Source organism: Callionymus lyra, chromosome 5 (genome assembly GCF_982586985.1).
Source record: "Callionymus lyra chromosome 5, fCalLyr1.hap1.1, whole genome shotgun sequence".
In the NCBI taxonomy this organism is placed as follows: Eukaryota; Metazoa; Chordata; class Actinopteri; order Syngnathiformes; family Callionymidae; genus Callionymus; species Callionymus lyra.
Window position 1 is genome coordinate 21,347,236 of NC_141822.1, and position 22,095 is coordinate 21,369,330.

Here is a 22,095-nt window from a genome sequence, read left to right on the forward strand (position 1 = left end):
AAACAGGTGACACAGATCAAGGAAACCAGGTCAGTAGAACGAGAGGAAGTAGACAAGACAGAAGGGCATATGAAAAGACTAGTTGTAGTAAAACAGATCCAAATGACTCATCGTAATCCCCTGAAGGTGCGTCAAATATTCCATAACCATTATTTAGGAAGATTACTAGACCTAGTTTTGTAGAAGTAATCGGACATTTCTGCAAATATTCTCAACTATATAGAGGTATTACAATTATTATTATTGTTGCTATGGAAGGAATGAGATGGCGCTTGAAACTTGAAGTCATACACGCCCAGTTTGGTTAGATTTGAGCAGGCAAAATAACATTTGAAATTTACAAAAATGCAAATATTGTGCATTTTATTAAAAAAATATTTTAACAAATAATGATCCAAACAGTCTCTTCACAAAAAAGCTTTTGAATTCCACACGTGTAGGGTAAGAGCCAAGCAGCTCCTTAAAGAAGGCGTCAGGGAGGGAGAATAAAAGGAATAAAGAGGTGATAAGGAAAAGAAGCAAAGGGGGAACAATACACTGAAAAGGAGAAAATAAACAAAAGCTCAGCAATAGAGAGGGTATCAATGGTGAGCACCGGAGTGGGTGTGTGGAGAGGATTTTGGACAAACTTACTGGCCGGCTGAACCAAGCGAAAGTTTTGTGCTCGTGTGACATCGAACTGTGGTTTCCTTGCTTCTCATGTTTGTGTGGACGCTCTTATGTGCAGAAAGTCCCTCTGTCGCAGGACGGAGGCATTTCTCTCTGAGTGGAATTACAAGTGGCAGACCGAACAAACCCTCCAGTGGTCTCGAAGAAACGGAGCAGAGGGAGGAAATAAGTCTTTCCTTTTTCCTTTCACTTTCAAACGAGCCAGTGCTCGGAGCGAGCATGAAGACCTTCTCAGCGTTAATGTAGGTTTAGGGGTTCACGGCTATTCACGCTGCACCCGTGCGCCGCTCGCTGTCACCGTTATGAAAGAGGAACGCCGTTGCCAAGATTCCGACACAGGATTGGTCAAATCTGACTCTCGCCGGGAACTGGAGCTGGCAGCGGATCTCCCAGCGTGACCAAAGCTATCATGCTCCTCACAGGGACTCAAAACGTCCATTGAGAAGTCAGAGAGGGGTGATTAACAGACGCCAATAAAGTCAGTGCTTCGCTCCCATCGTCACAGTAATCAGATGAGAGGAATTGATGTTTTCCTTCCCATGCTGTGCAGTTGTGAGTCTGCATGTAAATATTTGAGCGGCATGCACCAGCAGAGACAACAGAAGCTTGTCTGTGACGCCTGGCAAGCCAAACTAAATGTCGGGGAATCAGGCCTTTTGACGTCTGCAGGGAGAGAGGAAAAAAAAAAAAAAAGGAAGCGAGATGTGGGATCCGACAAGAACAGCGAATTCTTTGTGCAGATAACAATCAGACTGCTGATTCAGAGGGAGAGGACCATGAGAAGCGGCGCAATGCTGTCTTGAGCCTGGGAAAAGCCCCGCATCACCCGACGCATCACACAGCCAGGCATCACCTCTGTGCCCCCAACACCCTCAATGAAGCACATTATGAAAATGGTTTCATTTTCTAAATACTACTTTAGAATAGACCAGGGGTCACCAACATGGTGCCACCAGACACCAACATGGTGCCCCCAGACACCAACATGGTGCCCCCAGACACCAAAGGAGTTTGTTTTACCCATACAATAACCATCTTATTATGTTTTAATTCAAGTTTCATCTCTTGTTGCCCCACCAAACTGAGCGTCCTTGAAGTAGCTCCCAGTGGCAGATGAATAAACTGAAATTGAAGTAGGTGACCCCTGGAATAGACAAACTTTTGTTTTTCATTGACTTGTAATGCACTGATCTGATGTTGGCTTGGGTCCAATCCAGACTCTCAAAGTTGGACCAGGTATCGATGAAAAAGGGTCCGATGCGAAGAGCCGATCCAGGCAATGTAACTTTATGTTTACACAGATGTCACGGATCCTGTCAAGCAGCGACTAATGAAAGATGTTTTAATTTATTAAGGTGGACTAAAGTGGTTAAAAATAAGGGGGTTTCATTTCCTTTTTGAATATTGAGAATCCCGTAATGTAATCCTACCCGTTATATATATATATTGAAAATTATAATTGATTTGAACATTTTTGTTGAATAAAATATGCATTTTAGAAAAGTTATTTTTTTACGGGGTTCGGACATTTTAGAGATTGACACTTGCAGGTTTGTTCTTCACCTTTTACAGTATATTGTTAAACAGATCTTGGTATCGATCGATGGATCATTTTCGATACTGGTACCGATACTACCCTTACTTTGATAGCAGTTCCCGAATAATAATAATTACAAATAATTACAAATCTTGAGTAATTTCCACTCCAAGCTGTTTTCTTACAGAAAAAAAAAAATTCCATTGCAAAATAAAACTAGCTATCAAGTGAAAAATCCATCCGATGTTTACTGCCTTTGTTGGTTTCCTTCAAAAGCTACATTATCAACATATGGCAATGAAAGACTAAGCATGTTTTGATACTCGGATCTACCAAGCCAAAAAAAGTTTATAGTGTATGAACCACTTTTCATTTAATTTACACGTTATTTTAGGGAAAATGATCAACAGTAAGCGCCAGACAAATACTTGAATAAGGACATTTTTTAAAACTTGCTGAATCTATTTATATTTTTTAAACCGTTAGTAAAGACTTCTCAAGAATCAAGGGAGGTTTTAGGGTGGAGGGCAACTTGATCAGGTCGAGGTCAAGGGGGCAGAAGAACCTGTCAAATAAATCTAGTTTTTATTTTTTTTAAATTACATCTTTCTATTTAAGTCCCTTCTATTGTTTTCCTTTTCTTCAGACCCTTTTTAAAACAAACTTCAGCGAGGTTTATATGCAATACTGCAGTTTTCATATATTTGTATATATATATATTTAAATTGTCAGTGATTCAAAATCATCATTAAAGCAGGAATTTTAAATATAAAGATAGCTACAGCAAAAGATAAGTTAAAAGTAACCCCATTGTTTTTTACATTCATTTCAAACTTTTTGTTGATTTTTTTTTCCCCCTCTTTTCTCTCTGGTATCATCTTGGAGCCAGTAGACACTATGATGTAAGGCATTCGATTGAGGGTGCCGAAAAGGACGACTGAGTTGGGACTTGGAGCCGGGCTGTCATTTTGAATGAACACATTTGAGAAACAAAATGAGTTCAGGGTTTTGATATTAGCTCCAGATAGCAACGTTGACTAATTTCAAGTGAGATTGAATTCCATCACCAGGCTCATCTATCAAATGAGAAACTTTGGTTCTAGACTGATCCTATCAAAAAGAAAAATTCTTAATTAGCTTGTAATGAATTCTCATTTCCTTCCAATCTCCCACAAAGTCTCAGCCAGCAGTGTGTGTGCCAGCTGAGGGGTGACCCCCCGATCTGATGCCCGCGTCCAACCAGCTCCTGATCCACCCAATCCTTCCCACAGATGAGGCTTCAGAAGTCTCTCACACACATGCAGACATTTTGGGCTATATCTGTTGACAAAAAAAAAAAAAGCTCTCCAAGCGGGAAATATTAAAAATGATAAACAGAGTGAGCGGTGGTGTTGAAAGCAAAAACAGTTCTTTCCGAGTAAAGCTGTCGTCCTCAGTGGACACAGATAAAAGGCTTGTTTATCCTGCTTACGTTGGATGCTGTGATGTCGTCAACCGTCTTTAATAAGAGAGGCGAGACAGCATGAGAACCACTGAGGAAATGTTCGTCGCTGTAGAGGATGTGTGGAGGTGATGTAATCCACCAGTGAGAGCGAGACGACACCGGTTCACCATGAAATCATAGACGTGTTTTTGTGAGTGCTGGGCCAGCGTGCACATGTCCTATTCACTGACCAGCACAAGTGCACTCTCCTTTCATTGTATGGCACTGGTGGGCCTCTTCTACAAGCATAACTACAGTTATATATTCTTTTCATTGCGTTTCACATTGGTATATTTGTTATAAATACATATGACATTATTTATTGAGCACAATTTATACAGTTGTGTTTAAGAAATATTTAAGACACATAACTGCAACAACAGACAACTTGGTGATGGAAGTATAATTTTAGAAGTAAGCACCATTTTATTTCACATTTGTCCAAATTTCAAGATTAAATTATATTTATTCAGTAAACACACCATTTTGTAAGTAAAATAACTAAGAATCATGTTGAGGGAGGATGACTTGCTGTGGCAACACATGACTGCAATTTAATAAATTCAATTATTATAGTGTTGAGGAAGTGACGTCACAATTAAAGGGTGCTATATAGATATTTTTTACACATTGAATTATTAATTTAAGATAAGGTGATCTTTTATAAATGGCACAAGGGCATCAATAGAAGCACAAAGAGCACAATTAGTAGTGTTTTAAACAGTTAAACACAAAATGTTTAAATGTTATGGTATTTATAAAACAGTTATGGACAGCTTTATTGTATTATTTTATTCAGCTGAGCTGATTGACGTTTGTCTTTTGTTGTTTGTGTGTTTCAGTGATCATTTTGTTCTCTTGTGGTTTAAGCAACACAATACTTTACAACAATGGAATAAATTGAGGATTTGCTCAAGCCTGGAGGCTTCATATTCCCTGTGCGTTGTTTTGAAAGACGTTTACTGATGACCATTTTGACTGCCTGTCTGTTAACTCCTCCGACTCGAGTGAAAAATTAGAGAAAGGAAGCCAATTTGGAGGATTACCATTTCACTCGTATTATCTTTGATCAACATTCTAACATGTTGTTGGTTTCTAGCAATCCTCTGACGTGCACATGGTTCTCCGCAAACATCCACAACTCACTCGTCCAAACAATCAACTTCCCAAGTGGCATACCTCAGATTCTTCCACCCAATTTGCATCACAAATATCAAGTCTGTATGCACTTGGAATAAACAAAAGCACATCGCCATTAACGCTGCCTGTCCATCCACTCCAGTTGATAAGCATTTCATTTTGCACCTTCACAGTGTGGCTGTGTTTGTGGAGTCCAGTTCTGCATAATCGTACCGCTTGAAGTGTCATAAACCCCCACCAAAAAAGCACCCCATTTCAGCCAATGTTACCTTATATGACATTTCAACACATATTTTTAGAGTCCAGAAATTATAAGTCAACAGAAATTACTGTTCAGACTAATATAAGTATAAACACATTTATGGCATTAGTTTCATGTAAACCTTCAAATATTATGCATGAAATTATCTGATATGGATTAAAATATACGTATAATGGTACACAGTCTTAGATACAAGCTATGTTCGTTTAAATTAAATAAATAAATCCATGATATCTACTCAGTCAAAAAAGCTCGTTTACTTCAGTCTCATCAATGTACCATCATGCTACATGTAAAATGATTTAGGCTGAATATAATGTGTGACCACGAGCCTCGATTCTAGCATTTACCAGCATGTTTGTCAACAGTTTGTGTATGTCTTACAAGTATAATGCAGGGCAGATATTATTTAAATATCGCTCAAATGGTGACAAAAAGTTACTTCAAACATTAATTTCTTCACAAATCTAAAGAAAATCAAGTGATTCCATTGTGTTTGATGGACTATAAAGACACTGGTTTAGGGTCACATACATATAAAATGACCAGCAGCGCTATTATAGGAGAAATAAAGTGATTTTTATCCAAGAGTTTGACATCAGAGGTCCTGGGATTGTGAAGAATGGCTCTCATTCACCTGCACATACGTTCACAAAGCGAACCAAGAACAGGGTAAAAGTGACCCCTCACTGTGAATGGATGGAATGCATGTGTTTTAGGGTCACACTATGATCGAAGGGTGAACATGGAGCATCCTGACACTCACCTGACTGCGCTGCGCTCGTGCGAAACACCAGCAAAGTCGCGATTACGCAGACGGAGAACTTCATCTTCAGTGGAAGAAACGAGGGAAGAGTCTCGTCTTGTTCACTCACATGTCCGACAAAAAGGTATCCCACAAATTATTCAAAGATAAAAGAAGTGTCCACTGGTGTCGGGGATCTTCTCTGAAAGCTCGTGTGCGCAGCGGAGAGATGGTTGAAGTGACCGGAGCGCTCCTGGATCCAGACGCGGACACTATGAGAGTCTCACTCTGCCATGGAGCCGGTGGGTGCTGCTGGGAAGTGGGAGGTGGGTGGTGGAGGGGGGTGTTGATGGTTGTGGTCTATGGTCAATGCCCGCCTCCTGCGCGTGATCGACAGCTACCCCGCGTTCTGTGGAAACGGCCACACGAAACACTTGAAGAAGGCTATTATTTTCGCATTACACAGACTTCACTTCAGCGCCTCTGGCTGCCCGTCAAGTCTCCTCAGGCTGTCCCGGGCACTGGCAAAAAACTGTACCTGGGGCACTCAAGAATCTCACTTTTTTTTGGCACAGGGATACCTCCATCCTCAGCAAGTTACCTTTTTTCTTCTTTTTTTTAAACGTTCCAAAGTGTTTGAACTGAAAGTTCAGATGACCTGAGGCATCAAGGTGGTCATTTGATCCTTTTTATTATTTAGGAGCAAATGTTTTGATTTTGAAGAGTTTTATGATATTCAATAATATACAAAATAATGTGAAATATCCCAAAAAATAAAAAAAAAATCAGGAAAAAGCGTCGATAAATAAAAATTCTTAAAATCGAAATACTCTAGTCAGTTAAAAGGTCTTGTAAAATGAGCTAGCTGGAATCTTTCATAGTAAATCTGTACTACTTTTATTGCACTTTTCTATGCATTTTCAGCACCAAAAGTGCTGGCTGATGGGAGGAGGCTGCGACGCAGCATGCCAGCTGAAACATCAGGAGCATCATCGAAATACTCTAGTCTGTAAAAGGGTCTTATAAAATGAGCTAGCTGGAATCTTTCATAGTAAATCTGTACTACTTTTATTGCACTTTTCTATGCATTTTCAGCACCAAAAGTGCTGGCTGATGGGAGTAGGCTGCGACGCAGTGTGCCAGCTGAAACATCAGGAGCGTCATCGAAATACTCTAGTCTGTAAAAGGGTCTTATTAAATGAGCTATTTGGAATCTTTCATGGTAAATCTGTACTATTTTTATTGCACTTTTCTATATGCATTTTCAGCACAAAAAGTGCTGGCTGATGGGAGTAGGCTGCGACGCAGTGTGCCAGCGGAAACATCAGGAGGAATCAAGTGTGTTGCTTGAGGACTCAACAACCTCATCCAAAGCCGGGGGATAGAACCAGCAACTTCTCAGGCCAAAACTTAACCACTATTTGAGCTATGACGCCCCCATTATGTTGCGCAGCATTTTAGTTCTGATTCGTGGGTGTGTCTGTGAACAAGGAGTCCAACCTCTGACAGTTATATTATGCTTAACCAATGTCAACACCATGGCGATGGTTGGTGCGGTGACTCCATCAGCGATATTTGGCTCGATACATGTCCAGAATCAGAGCAATAGACCGGTTCAGGAAAGGTTACCATAGCGGTACGACAGGTTCAATGATGTTGCACATCATTTCCGTCTACCAATAAATCAGTGTAATCTTGCATTTGAGAATAAGAAATTAAGAATTTAAAACTACATTTTCTATGTGTCCAAGTCCCATGAACAGAAATTTAATTTCTCTCCATTTGTTGAACGGAAGGTGACTCTTTGTTTTTGCTTAGCCTTCATGGGAACAGTTATTTCTGTTGTACGTTATTTGTAAAAGCACTGGTGTTCTGCACTTGCTAACATGAGCTAGAAATGACGAAACATCGCACTTATCAATACAACCAAAACCACAGGAAGTTAGCTATGGCAATCTTTTCAATAACTTGTCCCTGTGTTTGGTTAACGGTCTAGATTCTTGAACCGAATCACTAAATTATATGCCGTAAACAAACCAAATAACCGACCTAATGCCCGACAGGTACAGCTAATCCCTGCTGTGCCAAACTCTAACCAGTAAACATCCGTTTTTTAATTCAAGGGGCTGACGAAATCAAATGAAGCAGCAGCATGTCCAGCCTTTTAAATCAACGGAACCATTCAAAAATCAAGGCCAGCAAAGCACGTTTTCCCTTGAATGTAGCGCAGAATTTTTCTAAATGTAATAATGTTTAATAATAAATAATAATAATTAATGCTTCAGGACAACCATTAGTTCTTTAATTCGTTTAATTTAAGTTTTACTAATCATTTTGGGAAATTTCTGTTTATCATTCAGTATTTTTGCTGTTAAAACAAATGAATATTTATTTAATATAATATAATATAATATTTAATATTTTTAGAGACATTCACTTTATTGATACAAGAATCATGTTTGTTTATTCTGTAGTACTTTTTTTGAAGATTATTTGCAAAAATTAATTCACAAAAGTGAATAAAATGTTACGTGATAGCTGCTTTGTAAAAGTAAGTTCAGATCCTGTCCCTGTGGCTCAATCAAAACCTTATATCAGGAATAATGGTTGGCTGACAGTGGCGGAGGTCGTATATTTACATTACAAACTATCTGTGATGAAACATGTAATCATGTGACCTCGCTATAGAAAAACGAAGCTGGATCGGCGGAGAAAATTTTTCATATAAGCCACTTGACATTTTGAAAGCCCCTTGTATGTGGATTTTTTTAATGCTATTGTTTAAAATAACATGAGGAGTCATTGAAATATCTTATGTATGGCCCAGACAAGAGGGAACAAATGGCTTATATGACAACAAACCTTCATGAAAATGTGCTTTCATTACAATTATATACATCCACAATCATCACAGAGCAACCACCATCACACATATTCCACTGACCATCAGCCAATCTAAAGACACAAACAGCCCGGTTGTGTAACATGATCTTGAAATGTTGTCCTTTTAATCTTGAGTTGAATTTTCTTGTTCCTGGACAGTTTACTACCATCAAGACTAACAGAAACAAGTATTATTTTCTGATTTCCATGTGTATTTCCTTCATTTTTTTCTGGTATGTCTGATTAAACTAGTAGATATGTGCTCCAGTTTTAATGATGACCTTTAATATGAACATTTGATATTTAATTTAATAGTATCTTGTTCTTTTTTTTCCAGTTGCTTTTCCAGTTGTTGTTTTTTTATTATGACATATTTTCTTTTCTATCTTAATACAATATGATTGGATCTTAACACACTGTTCCATCAAGATCTTTGCTTCAATATTTGTCTGTAACAGACTTTAACAGAAACTAAAAATAACAGTTATCTTCTTGTAACGTTAACAGTGTCAAGGCAGTTTCATTGATCCAGAAGTCAGCCGGGCTGGCTAATGGTCTGCCCTGTTCATACGAGGTCACTGGTGCGATTCCACTGAAGCAATAATTGCTCTGTAATTGAGGTCATAGTTAAGGACAGACTGGTCAGCTTGTGAAGGGATATAATAATCCCAGAAGTACGTAGAACCGTCTTCAACAGATCCAGAAAAGATCAGTATTGGTTGCAGGTTTTTAAAAAAAATTAAACAAGAGTACACAGTGGATGGAATGAATACATATGATATTGGATAAACATCATGGATAGATTGTGTCAATGCCACTCTATCCACTTCACATTTTAAACTTACAATATTAAACCACAATAAACAGTGTTTTTCCAACAATACATATAATAAATTCATTCAGTCGTTCATTGTACGAATCTTGAGTAGCGACGAGCAAAGATAAGATCTTATTATTCGAGGGGAATGAATCGTCAGGTTAATTCATGGAGGTTCCAAAATAGAAAAGTTGACAATCATTTTTCAAATCCTCTGCTTCTCTCTAGTGGATTTACTTGGTAACTGCTTCTATATGGGGTTTCATTTTATTTACTTGCTAGGAGGAACGTCATATGCAGGCAGTATTCAAACAAACGTGATTTTTTTTTTGCGGTTGTCAAATTGCTTAAACATGTTTTTTAATATACTATATTGAATGCAAGAAAAAGTGTACTATTTGGGGAAAACTTGAAATATATTTTACGTTTATAAAAGTATACAACAATAAAATCATTTATATAGAGCTAGTCCATATTTAATTTTAACGAAGTATACCTTAATTATACCACAAGAATACTCTTCTATTTACTACAATTGTATTTATGATGTGCTTCTAGTACATGTTCGTATATTCATGTTCTTTAGAATTATTTTCAAGTGCATCACTGGACCAACTATATAGCTTAAACTTACAGAAGTGGAAGACTGTCCATCATCTTCCAGGTCATGTTTGTCCAGAAGGTTCCAAATTTTTGCAACCGGACTGTGTAGAGTTCCAGGAAAAACATCACTTCCAAACATCTGATCACATGATCGCAACACCTGAACTGACAGGGGGAGCTAATGACCCTCAGCAGGTGAATCACTCTGATTGGTTGATCCTGAATAAAGTTTTACCTTACCTTACCTTACTCCTCCCTCTCTGTCTCCTTCCCCGACAAGATACAAGTAATTTGAATCAAAAACACTCATGAATGGACTTTCCTGGACTCATTAAAAATGAAAACAAGTGATTCTAACTTGGAAAAAGAGCTAATATGTAACAAATAAATATTTTTTCTTTAATATAAAATACTTCAGGAAGCCAGGACAGGAAGTGGCATGTGTCAAGGAAGTCACTCACAACACAACATTCTTCCGTTATCATGATCACACTGCTGTAGTTTCCTTGACAGCTGCTCTGCATGCGACAGTATCTTCATAATCTCTTCATCTCAGCAGGAGGACCCGATGTGTGCTCAACGTGGCTCCTCGGCCGACTCCACATTGTCAGCATCATTTGTCGCTGAAGGAGGGATCACTCTGGAGTAGAAGAGAACAAGCTGCTAACATCACGTATGTCCTTGTATATGTTAAGAAGTGGAGATGATCCGATTTGCTGCTTAAGAAATTATGTCACTTTTGGTTGGTGGTTCTTTTAATCCAGAATCACCCGATAAGGAAAAGTTCCACCAGAAAATCGTTATTGTCAGAGTTGTGCTGTGTCTCAAATCGCATACTACTCTTAGTATACTAGAAGTTAGTATGCATCAGTTTAGTGTACGTACTAACTAGTACGCAAATTCTCCACAGATAGTACGTCTCAAATCAAACACTGCTGCTACACACTAACCGGAAATCACACGACAGCTACTACTACTCTACTTATATTTAATGATGTTGCAACCAGCTGTTTGAACGCTATCGACGACACCTGCTGGCAGCACGTTTTGCAACTTTGGAAAAAGAAATAAAGAAAAAGATGAGAATCTAAATAATCGCAAGATATTTAAGCTGGTATCAGCAGCGAAGACGTGTCATCCTTCTACTGCTGCGGAAAATACACCTGTAAGTATATGCATATATATGTATTTATATATGACATAACTTCCGTTTAAAACGTCACTAAGATGGCGGCTGTTTAGGGTGGTTAGTGTCCATCGAACCATGCTCAGTTTTGTGGGCGTGTTAGTACGCCAATTTAGTGTGCATGGCGCACTAAATTTCGCACACTAAGAATTGAGACGCACTAAAAATACTAACTTGTATTGTATTTGTCTATTTGTTTTGCATTTAATTTCCTTTCGACAATTTTAAGAAAAATCCTTCTGAATTTACTCTTGTCTCTCATCCCCCTCTTTCTTCTGTTTTTTATTTTTATTTTTAATTTGTCATTTCTTATTCATCTTTTCTTTTGCTTTTATTCAGACCTTAAACTTGAACACCAGGACGGATATTTCAGCCAGTGTTAAATCATTTAATTAATTTTAGACCATTTTAAAGTTTCCATCTGTAAATAAAGAAGTCATACTTGCAATGTTATTCCAAGACTAATGATATACAACAACACCAGAGTTTCCCTTCAACAGTTCGAGCGTTAAAAGTGTCTCTGAGTCTGAGTCCAGTGCTGTCTTTAGCACCAGAGCTAATTTTGGCCGCTGACATTGTGTTGTCCTCCGTCAGCCGCCCAGGACAGAGCGGGAATCAGATGACAGCGTTCCTGCGCGATAAGGCGCACTCAACTGTGAGAGGTCAAGGATCGCCGTGTGGTCCGTCACCTCGGACTCAGTGTCGTGGTTCTTCAGTACGATTACGATTTTAAAAACACTTCTGCACATGTTTCTGCAGCGAAGATCTTTGGAAGTGTAGGAGTTGACTTCCTGCCAGAATGGAACAGAGAAGCATGTCGCTCGTGAAAACTGGACTTCTGCTGCTGATCAGTGGTGAGTGTCTGCAGTTTGTATATTGAAATATTAAATAAAGCTCTTAAGTTTTGTATTTATTAATATCATCATTATTAGTGTTTGTCAACTTAAACTATGCACTCAATCAATTTTGCATTTCGACATCAGAGTAACTTTTATAACATTTAAGGAAACAAAATGCCAGTAATATCAGCAAAGAATCCAAAAGCAGATTATGAAAGAAGAAAAAAATTATATTCTTTTTTGTATTCTACTTCAAATAAAATGTCTGCTGCAATGCTCCATGTTGCACTTAATTTAAATTAATGTTTTTTATCAAAATTCAAGTCATATCATCCATATATCCAGTAGACTGGTTCATTTGAGTTCTTGTCCGTACCGTTTAGATCTGCTAATATATATATGTTATATTCATAACCATATATAACATTCAGATGATACATAAAGTATAATATTGTTTTAAGATTTTTATTTAAGAGACCAATCTGTTAAAACAAAAACTGAATCAGAATCTCAGTAACTACTTGTGTCTTTATTAGAATATTATTTTATTAAATGAACCTTTATAACGATATTGGTAAACACACTGACCTTAACCTCACTCAGATGAACTACAGTAACTCTGTGCTTCATAACATCAGCTGTGTGAACAATTTTACACACATCCTTCACTCTGTGTTTCTACTAATGTATAAGAGATAGAAAACATTAAAGGGATATTTCTGATGTTCGTATATAATTCTGCTTACCACCATTTGAATTAATTGAACATTCGTAGTCTTTGCCAGACTTTGCTCCTTCAACAAATACATGTGACGTCCAGGCTCAGCAGTCCAGCAGCTGAGTAAATAGGACGCCATATTGAGAATCGTCTGGTGTTCGAGCTGATGCAGAGGAACATGAAGAAACATCTCTTTGCAGCGTCGGCATATTCTAACACCAAACAAACCCCCACTTGTTTCATTTATAAGTTCCAACAACAGTTGCTCAAACCACAGCTCCTCAGCGAATGTCGTGATGCTTCAGTATCAAAACTGAAGTTTTAGGTCTGATATTGATTTCATATATGTTTTATATCCGTGTTTGTTTCTCTCCAGCTCAGCTCCTGCTGTCAGTGCACGGCTGCCACAACGGCTTCTACGAGAAGATTATCAATGAACTCTGTTTGGTCAAATTCAGATTGGACATGGCAGCTGTGGACCAGAGGCTGTGGTGCAGCTGGCCGGACACCACTCTGTAAGTCTACATCACAAGAAGTGTCTTTGGTTTTCAAACTAGGACATTAGTTACAGGGAAAAGGTGAGTGCGAAGCTTTTGGTGCCAGAGAGAGAGATCAGAAAACTTCTTGATGTCTCCTGACGTTTAAGACCTGGAAGTATGCCTCAGTCAGATCGATTACCATCATCCAGTCTCCTGGACAACAAGCCCTCCAGCAGGCGTTTGACATTCCAAACAAATGAAAGTCCAAGATGGCCACCTGGACTCTTTTTGTCTCTAGCACCAAGAAGTCCAGAGAACGAAAGACCCTCATCTATGCTCCACTGTCTCCATCACCTCCTTCAAATCTACCTGTCCGGTGTCTGCCTCAGTCTTTCCGGAGCCCCCCTTTAGCCCAGGAGTTCCTTGGGTCAGTGTGGACGCTAGTGTTCTTAGGTTTTGCTTTAACCCTTGTGTTATCTCAGGGTCAAGGTGACCCGGAGGCCTGAAATACACATGCAGTGGTGGAGGTCTCAGAGGACCCAGATAGAACACAATGGATACTACAAACAGATTTTCTTTCGGACCTTTCGGGTCAACTTGACCCTGAGATAACACAAGGGTTAATTAAGGGAGGATATAAGTTTGAATAAGTATAAAAACTTCTAATAAATCAGTCAGGCTTGGATTGTAAACTGAAGCTGTGTCAAATGGGATAACCATATTTTCCAAGTGTGGAAAAAGCATGAGCATGAACACATTAGCTTAGCAACCAAAGCTAAAAACAAAAGGTGTTGGTCCGAAGACAAGTGCTGTGTCTCAAATTGCATACTAGCGTACTCAAAGTTAGTATTTTTAGTGCGTTAGTGCGTCTCAATTCTTAGTATGCGAAATTGAATGCGCCATGCACACTAAATTGGCGTACTAACACGCCCACAAAACTGAGCATGGTTCGATGGACACTAACCACCCTAAACAGCCGCCATCTTAGTGACGTTTTAAACGGAAGTTATGTCATATATAAATGCATATATATGCATATACTTACAGGTGTATTTTCAGCAGCAGTAGAAGGATGAGACGTCTTCGCTGCTGATACCAGCTTAAATATCTCGCGAATATTTAGATTCTCATAATTTTTCTTTATTTCTTTTTCCAAAGTTGCAAAACATGCTGCCAGCAGGTGTCGGCGATAGCGTTCAAACAGCTGGTTGAAACTAACGTTAAATAGAAGTAGAAGAAGAAGCTGATTTCCTGTTAGTGTGTAGCAGCAGAGTTTGATTTGAGACATACTATCCGTGGAGAATTTGCGTACTAGTTAGTACGTACACTAAACTGATGCATACTAACTTTTAGTATACTAAGAGTAGTATGCGATTTGAGACACAGCAAAGGTTGCGATTTTATATCGAGTCAAATCCGATTATCGTCATAAGATGCACATCTTGACATGTACTTCCAACTCTAGTCATGATGACCGTGGAAGGAATGAGTTGCGTAAGAGAAGATGGAATGACTTGACATGATAGCATTTCTGTAAGGGGGTCGTCTGGACCGGCACATAGAATCAAGGTCCACACATTTGTCACAACATATTATTGGCATGTGTCTCTTCCCCCCCCCTGCCCCCTGCAACCTTCAGTTATACTTAGCCACGATAAGCTGACCGGGAACTCTAGACTGTTTTCCAGGCAACGGGTATGTCTATGTGACGGTAAACACTTGAGATCGTGGTTAAGATAGAAATGAATCAACACTATACTTGCAACTTCAGTTGTGACCACATGTTGCTAAACATGTTATATAAGATCATAATGATTCACTTCGCTTAAAATCTAAAAGGAGAAGCAGCTGTTTAGCTTAAAATGGAAAGGGGAAGTAGAAGCATGTTGTTGAAGGCAACATTAAGTGATTAACTTGACTTTTCTCGTTTCCTTTTTATCTATTTTTTTTGTGCGTTCTTAACCAGAAATGAATGTTCTGGAGAAGAGAATTTATTTTACACAAAACAGCCAAGAGCAAAGGCTTCACCAAACAGGAAGGAAAATAATGCGATGAAAAAAAGAGGGATAAACCTAAAAGAAGAACTGGATAATGTGCTGATGCAAACAACCAAACAAGAGACAGAAACATAATTAATCAAAAAGGGTTTAATTTGATTAGGGTTTAGTTTGATTAGGAAAAACAAACAGAAGCTGGAAAAAATGACAAAAAGTAGGCTCAAAATCTGGCGCCTGTTGCTGCAGGAGTGGTGGCTTTAAGCTCTTCTGCTGAGGTGGTAATTGTTTGACGAACTGCAGCTACTGTTAGAGCAACAGGCACCATTGGGAAAACAAAAGAAACATACGTGTCAAAATAAAATCATGGGACATGACACATACAGAAATACCATAGCTGACAAGACAAGCTGTAGGGAAAACATCCAGGAGGGAGATGAGGACAATCTGACACTGCGGACTGTAACCAGGAAGCTTATCCAACCAGGCATCCTTAACCGGTCGATTTAACACAAGTGGGGGGAAGGGGCACAAAATAAAAACACAAAAATAAAGCAAGTATAAACGTCATGACATAAATTCATCGTTAAATATGATATATCTATTTTTTTCTGCAAAAATAAGGAACATACTGCAGTGTTTTTTTAGAGGTCTAATATAATTTTGAAAAGACTCAAAATCACACTAAAAAATGGGAGGAAGACTCGCTTAGCTAACAAGCTAATTGTTATGTTAAGATTAGTTGTCTTTGTATTTGATGTCAAATAAACATACTTACGTTGTAGTTACGATGTGGCATATATTGACTGGATTGTTTTTCTGACTCCAGGATCTATGAAGAGTTGACCAACTGCACCTACCAGATCGCCTTAAAGATGAACTGCGTATGGCCGGGAGAGATCGTGGACAACTTCTTCATCCAGATCCATAACAACTACTTCCTAGACTGCCCACTGACAGGGCGACTCTTACAAGACCCTCCCATCGGAGTCCTGGCACCGTTTATCGCCGTACCAGTGCTGGTCACTTTGCTCATGACGGCCCTGGTGGTCTGGAGGAGTAAACGCACGGAAGGAGTGTTATAGAGTTGAAGGCGTTTTGTAAATAAGATGTGGATGTTTATTCAAAATAATTGAATATCATCCTTAAATGTACAAAACATCAACACGTTTAATTGATTACCTTTTTTAATATCTCAAGATAATGATACTGTATATATTAGGAACGATGTAACCCTGTTGTGCAACTTTTAGGATCTATGTACAAATTTGTTTTTGAAATGCTGAACATTGTATAAAATACTTGATGGGATGTTTTAGTTTTTTCCCTCTGCTACACTGTCAGGCGTGAAGTGACATTGTTACTCGTGAGTAAAAGTAGAAGCCTTGAGTGCTTGTATTAGTTGTGTACTCATGATTAAGATCCAAGATATCACCTCGGAAGATCAATCAATAGGGAAGATTGTTGGAGGGCTTTGTGGTTGAACCAAACTTGAATGAAAAAATGAACAATAAAATAAAACACAACAATGTTCTGTTTTGATTTTTTCTTCTACCTACATTGATGTTGAACAAACTCTCTTCAAAGTGTGATTGAAAGTTTTGTGCAAAATTTGACAAGATGTAGTTTTACTGCTTATATGAGTGTAGTAAACATTTACATCTGAAATTAAAAAATCAAGTACAAAAATCAGGTAATTCACATATGAAATTTTACATCAACTGTCGTTTTACACAGTGTTGTTTTATAAGTCGCGTGGACGTTTCTTGTCCAAGAAGACACTTTAATTGACCACAAGAGGGCGCACGAAGTCAGTATTTTAACAAACGTAAGCGGTAGTTGAAATACATACATAGTATGTGTTGTGATACAAGATCCCTATATTAACATCAATACGTATGATATTAAGTTGAATACAATGTTTTTGGCTGAGCACTACCTTGTTTTATTTACTAATTACTGGTAGTTGTATATGTGAAGCAGTTGTTGTTTTTTTTAGAGTAAAAACAAGTTTATTATGTCTTATTATAGTAAAGGGGGTTTTGTATTTATAATTATTCACAAATGTATGGTCATTATTTTCACAGCAATGCTAAAGAACAGAAGATTGCATGCAGATACAGTATATACAAGTATATAAGTATAACAAAACGTACAGTACAGTGTAATAAAAACATAGTGAGTATATATAAAAAAGAATATATCAAACCAATCATAATGTAAAAGGCGTTATTCCTTTTTTATATCTCGAAGCACGTTATTACAAACGCGTCTCTCAGTCCTAGGCAGCAGATGGCAGTCGTTGCACATAAATAGATAAATCAACGTGATTTCTGAATAAAACAATTTTCGATGCTTTTTCTTGTCTTTGCTTGTCATTTTTTTTTCCACAGATGACAACTATATTTAAAACGTCACTTAAACAATACTCATGTCATAGGATGGGGCCATTAAACAGACAAGAAAAGTATTAATTTGTCTTTGTTGATTAAATAATTTGACATTTGAAAAGCACGTCTGCCAAGACCAGCAACGTCACAGTGATTATATGAGTGAGGTGAGAACCACAGCTCCTGTTTAATCAATGAGCTTCACACCTTTACATTTGACTGATCAATATGGATTGTCAGATTTGCTTTTGCATCAGGACTGAGTGGGGGGTGTAGTGAGAAGTAAACCCCACCATGCTGCCAGGCTTGACCCTGCTGCATGTCATTATAATACATCAGTTCTGAATGGAAAATATATATATATATATATATATATATATATATATATATATAGCAAGACAAAAAGTAATAATGAAAAGTAAATATATATATTGCAATGAAATACATTTAATAACATATTTATTTATATATTTGTTCCAGTTTTAGTTTTGTCTCGCTAAAATTCAATATCCTGGTTAAAAGGAGCCTTAGAATAATTTTTAAATGTTTTCTAAGTATATTAACATGTCTAATAGCATGAGCTAAAATCATTTAAAAAAAATAGGAAGGAAATCATTTTTGTCGAACAGAACCAATAAGATAGGTAAACATTCACTTTTTTATTTTAGTATATTTTAGTATATACAATCCTTTGTGTGGAGGAACATTAAAAAAATTAAACATTAATACATAAATAATGAAAAACTTGCCCATGTATGTCTCTAAAACATATGCATGCTTTAAAAAATATATATATATACAGTATACTGTATTAACATGTATAAACACATGAAAAAACCTTCCTGGGTTGCACACATTCATTTTGAGAAGACGAACTGTAGGACACTTGAGTTTATTTCCAAATTGTATTTGAAGCTGTCACACAAATATCCTTCATATCTGGGCTTCTTTGGTATCTGCAGCAAGCTGCGCCACGATAACAGCCTGAACGCGAGAGCGTCACTAACCAGCAGTCATTAATATTGCAATCACACAGAAAATATTACACATGGCGAACACAACAGAAGTAGTCTCGCAGAAACTTGTTGGAAACCGTGTCGTGGAGACGGTGGCTTAAATGCAGGATATTTTGCAAGCGGAGGCAATAGTCGTATATTTGACGCTTAACCAGATTCATGTCTGCCGTTGTAAATACCTGCACACCTTCATCCCCCTGACAGCGGTGTGGGGGGGAAGGATAGATGAGTATTGAGTATGAAATCCTTCTTTCCCTCGGAAAATCTCAGCAGGTAAAGGCAGATTGCAGCTGCTGGAAGGAAATCCATGAATTTAGGGAAATTGTCTGCCCGCCACACTGTGAGCCTTGTATTTATTTATTTAATTGGAAGAGGTGGTGGGGGGCGAAGGGGTAATTTTCCACCAGTTTTTGAAAAGGTTTCACAGCCAGTGTGACTGCAGTCAACAGAGAAAACATTATTCAAAACAGGCTTTTACATTTGTGTCTGCAGCATCGGTTCGTACTGAACTCAAGGCTCTTTTTTTCATTTGCTCATCAGCATTCACGGGAAGTATTGCAAAGTGTAGCTTCAGAAGGATCAGGTGATTTTTCGCTGCCCCCTGGTGGGCAGCGAATGCATTAAGCTTTTCTTGCTAATAAATAGACAGAGCATGTATGAAGCAGATCATTTAGAGTGAATATAGTCATGAACCATGAATTTGCGTCCTCTAACTGTGTTTCCCAGTTGATCGTCTTTCTCTGCATTTTTTCTAGCGCTTGCCCCTAGTGGTGAAGCACTGTATTGTTTCCAGTTCTCAGTTTTTAAAATAGTTCCAATAAAATATCTGATCAAAAAATAATTTTAGAGCAGAGAGTAACATCTATTGGAAAAATGATTACAATGCTTCATGAAGCTCCATCAACACTCGCTCTTACTAATAAATGATCTATTATTTTTGTTGAATATGCAGATGAAGAGGAAACCAACTGAGTATTGTATTGTTTCGGACATTTATTTGAATATATTTACTTAAATTTTCCCAAGATGTGCGCGACTTCCAAATTGTTTGTGTGTGTGTAATGCGATTTGTGTTAATATGAGGTTTCTGAAAATAGGGTGATTATATTAAATACTTAATAAATAATATAATAATAAATAATAAAAACAATTTCCAACTTCCGATTACACTTGGAAAGCACCAATAGTCTGTAATCAAACACTTAACTATTTTTCAGGTGACGCTCCACTGTCCCCTGTTGGGTGGCGAGAGCATTGACTGTGTAATAAAAGAAAAAAAGAAAAAAAGTGTAGAATAATGTTAGTACTGCACACTCTAGGATGGTCAATGCCAGAAAAAAGTTAAAACAGATGAAAATAAACTAAAATGACAAAATAATAACACATACAAACAGGAAAGAAAAAACATATTAAAGATTGTGTATTTATAAGGAGAAAATTGTTGAGTAAAGGCAAATATAATATATTGTATTATGACATCATTGTTTTATTGTTGTATATTGTTGTATTGTGTCCTCTGAACACTGTCATCAGTGAGTAGAGAAGCAGATGGAGTGCATGAATGCTCCTCCCCAGGTGCAACACTAATAGACTCAGGGACTCATTTCTTTCTAGTGCTATTAGATTGTATAATTCTGAGTTTGTAGGCAGGAGGAGAGTGAAAAGATGATTCTATTCTAAGTTATTTTTCTTTGATCTATGTTCTTTATACCTAGATTTCTATCACTTGTCTTTTTGTTGTATTGCTCTTTGTTCTTGTTTTATGAATCTATCGTCTGTCTTGCTGTATTACTGGAAAAACGATTTCCCGAAGGAGACTCCCGGTGGGATCAATAAAGTTTATCTATCCATCCATCTAAAATCAGTCACCCTATTTAATAAATGTGATTTAAATTTCTACTGCTAACACATCCTGGCACGACATTGTTATTATATATGTACGTCTTCATTGATCTATTCATTCATTTATTCATCAAATCTTCTGCAGGCTCGTCGCTCATTAATGTATTTCATATCATTGTACTGTTCCACCTGCAACCCTCCATCAAGTCTCTTTTATAGTTTTGAAATGAAGCCTGCCGTTCCAAGACTCTTTATCGGAGTAATAGAAACAATCCCGGCGACGTCTTTATTGTGGTCAGGTGTATCGAGCCCCGCTGTGTTCTCATTCTAGCCGGCGTTATGAAGCTCTTAAATCATCCGCCCATTTAAAGTTCTCTTGACAACGCTCACGGTGCACTCCATCGCCGGCTGTAAAGACCAAATATCAAGGAGACGACGGCGGTGACTCAGAGCTGTCGTTCTTTCACACCCAGACGGTTCCGTTGCTCTGCGGGCTAATCCCACTCTTGGAGGAGAGAGCTAGGTGTTGGCTTTGATGATAGGAAATGGATTAAACAGATTACATTAAAGGCCAGTCTAATTGAAGCAATCTATCCTGATTCTGCTGCCGCAAGATAAATGATGGGCAGGTCAGATAGTGTATATATAGGTCATGTGTGTTGTGTGTCTGCACCGGCTTTCTCCGTCTGATGTCCACACACAACCGGTAAAATCCCACAAATTTATGTCTGCAGGAATAAATTGAAGCTTTCCGGAGATAATTGGTACTTAGAGTCTGCAAATAAAGTCCCAGATTATCAGCTCATAAACTTCTTAGTCCACAAATCACTTCTCGCTGGCGCTCAGGTGGAAATAAAGGAGTTTGTGTGTCTGGATGTATGTGTGTGTGTGTCTTCCTCTTTCATCAAATATTTAAGTGTCCGACCGTCCGAGTCACTTAGTCGTGTGTTTCTGGATCACTTTTAGGTTTTTTTTCTTTAATCATAAACCTATGTTTTAATACAGGGGTGTGCGGATAGATTCCCTCAGGGGCCCCATTATATTCCTTGGCTATTGTAAGGGGCCATCATGCCAAAAGAAAGAAGGGACCTATAAAATGAGATTTAATATCATTGGAAAACTTAATAGATAAAAAAAAGAATAAAAATGACATGATACAATTAGCTTAACCCTTGTGTTATCTTAGGGTCAAGGGGGCCCGGAAAAAAAAACGTGTTTGAGGTATGCTTTGTATTAGCTCTGGGTCAAGGTGAATGACCTCCCTGGCTTCCATGAATACATATTCAGTGGTGGAGGGTAAAGGTGTAATTTGACTGCATATTATATAATTCTTAAATCTATTTATGGTATTAAAAAATTCTCAGGGAAAAAAAAACAACATTTTTATCTTTAATATGTTTGTAAAAACCACAAAGAAATGCAAAAGTTGAAATAAAGTTATGCCATGACATCATTTTAAAACTTAAAAATAATTTATTTTGCTGTGTACTTT

The 22,095-nt window shown here is 37.9% G+C and overlaps 2 protein-coding genes across 7 annotated transcripts in view; one reads left to right on the forward strand and one right to left on the reverse strand.

The window, feature by feature from the left end:
• Nucleotides 1–6,139, reverse strand: part of LOC148079724 (receptor tyrosine-protein kinase erbB-4-like) — a 222,740-nt gene extending 216,601 nt beyond the window's left edge. For all 3 annotated transcript variants that reach the window (XM_087791381.1, XM_087791382.1, XM_087791380.1), the window contains exon 1: nucleotides 5,858–6,139. In XM_087791381.1, the coding sequence (XP_087647507.1) occupies nucleotides 5,858–5,921 (64 nt within the window). In that variant the 5' untranslated portion in view covers nucleotides 5,922–6,139. The remainder of the gene's footprint in view (nucleotides 1–5,857) is intronic.
• Nucleotides 6,140–10,627: 4,488 nt separating this feature from the next.
• LOC148079725 (receptor activity-modifying protein 1-like) lies at nucleotides 10,628–16,871 on the forward strand. Of its 4 annotated transcripts, XM_087792539.1 has the most exons (5): nucleotides 10,628–10,812; nucleotides 11,920–11,987; nucleotides 12,085–12,179; nucleotides 13,259–13,397; nucleotides 16,185–16,871. In XM_087792539.1, exons 3-5 carry the CDS (start codon nucleotides 12,125–12,127, stop codon nucleotides 16,438–16,440), a joined length of 450 nt encoding a protein of 149 aa, XP_087648665.1. In that variant the 5' UTR covers nucleotides 10,628–10,812; nucleotides 11,920–11,987; nucleotides 12,085–12,124; the 3' UTR covers nucleotides 16,441–16,871. The 4 variants fall into 4 exon arrangements, with proteins under 4 accessions (XP_087648665.1, XP_087648661.1, XP_087648663.1 ...); XM_087792535.1 differs by having other exon boundaries at nucleotides 11,920–12,179; XM_087792537.1 differs by lacking the exon at nucleotides 11,920–11,987.
• The last annotated feature ends 5,224 nt before the right edge of the window (nucleotides 16,872–22,095 follow it).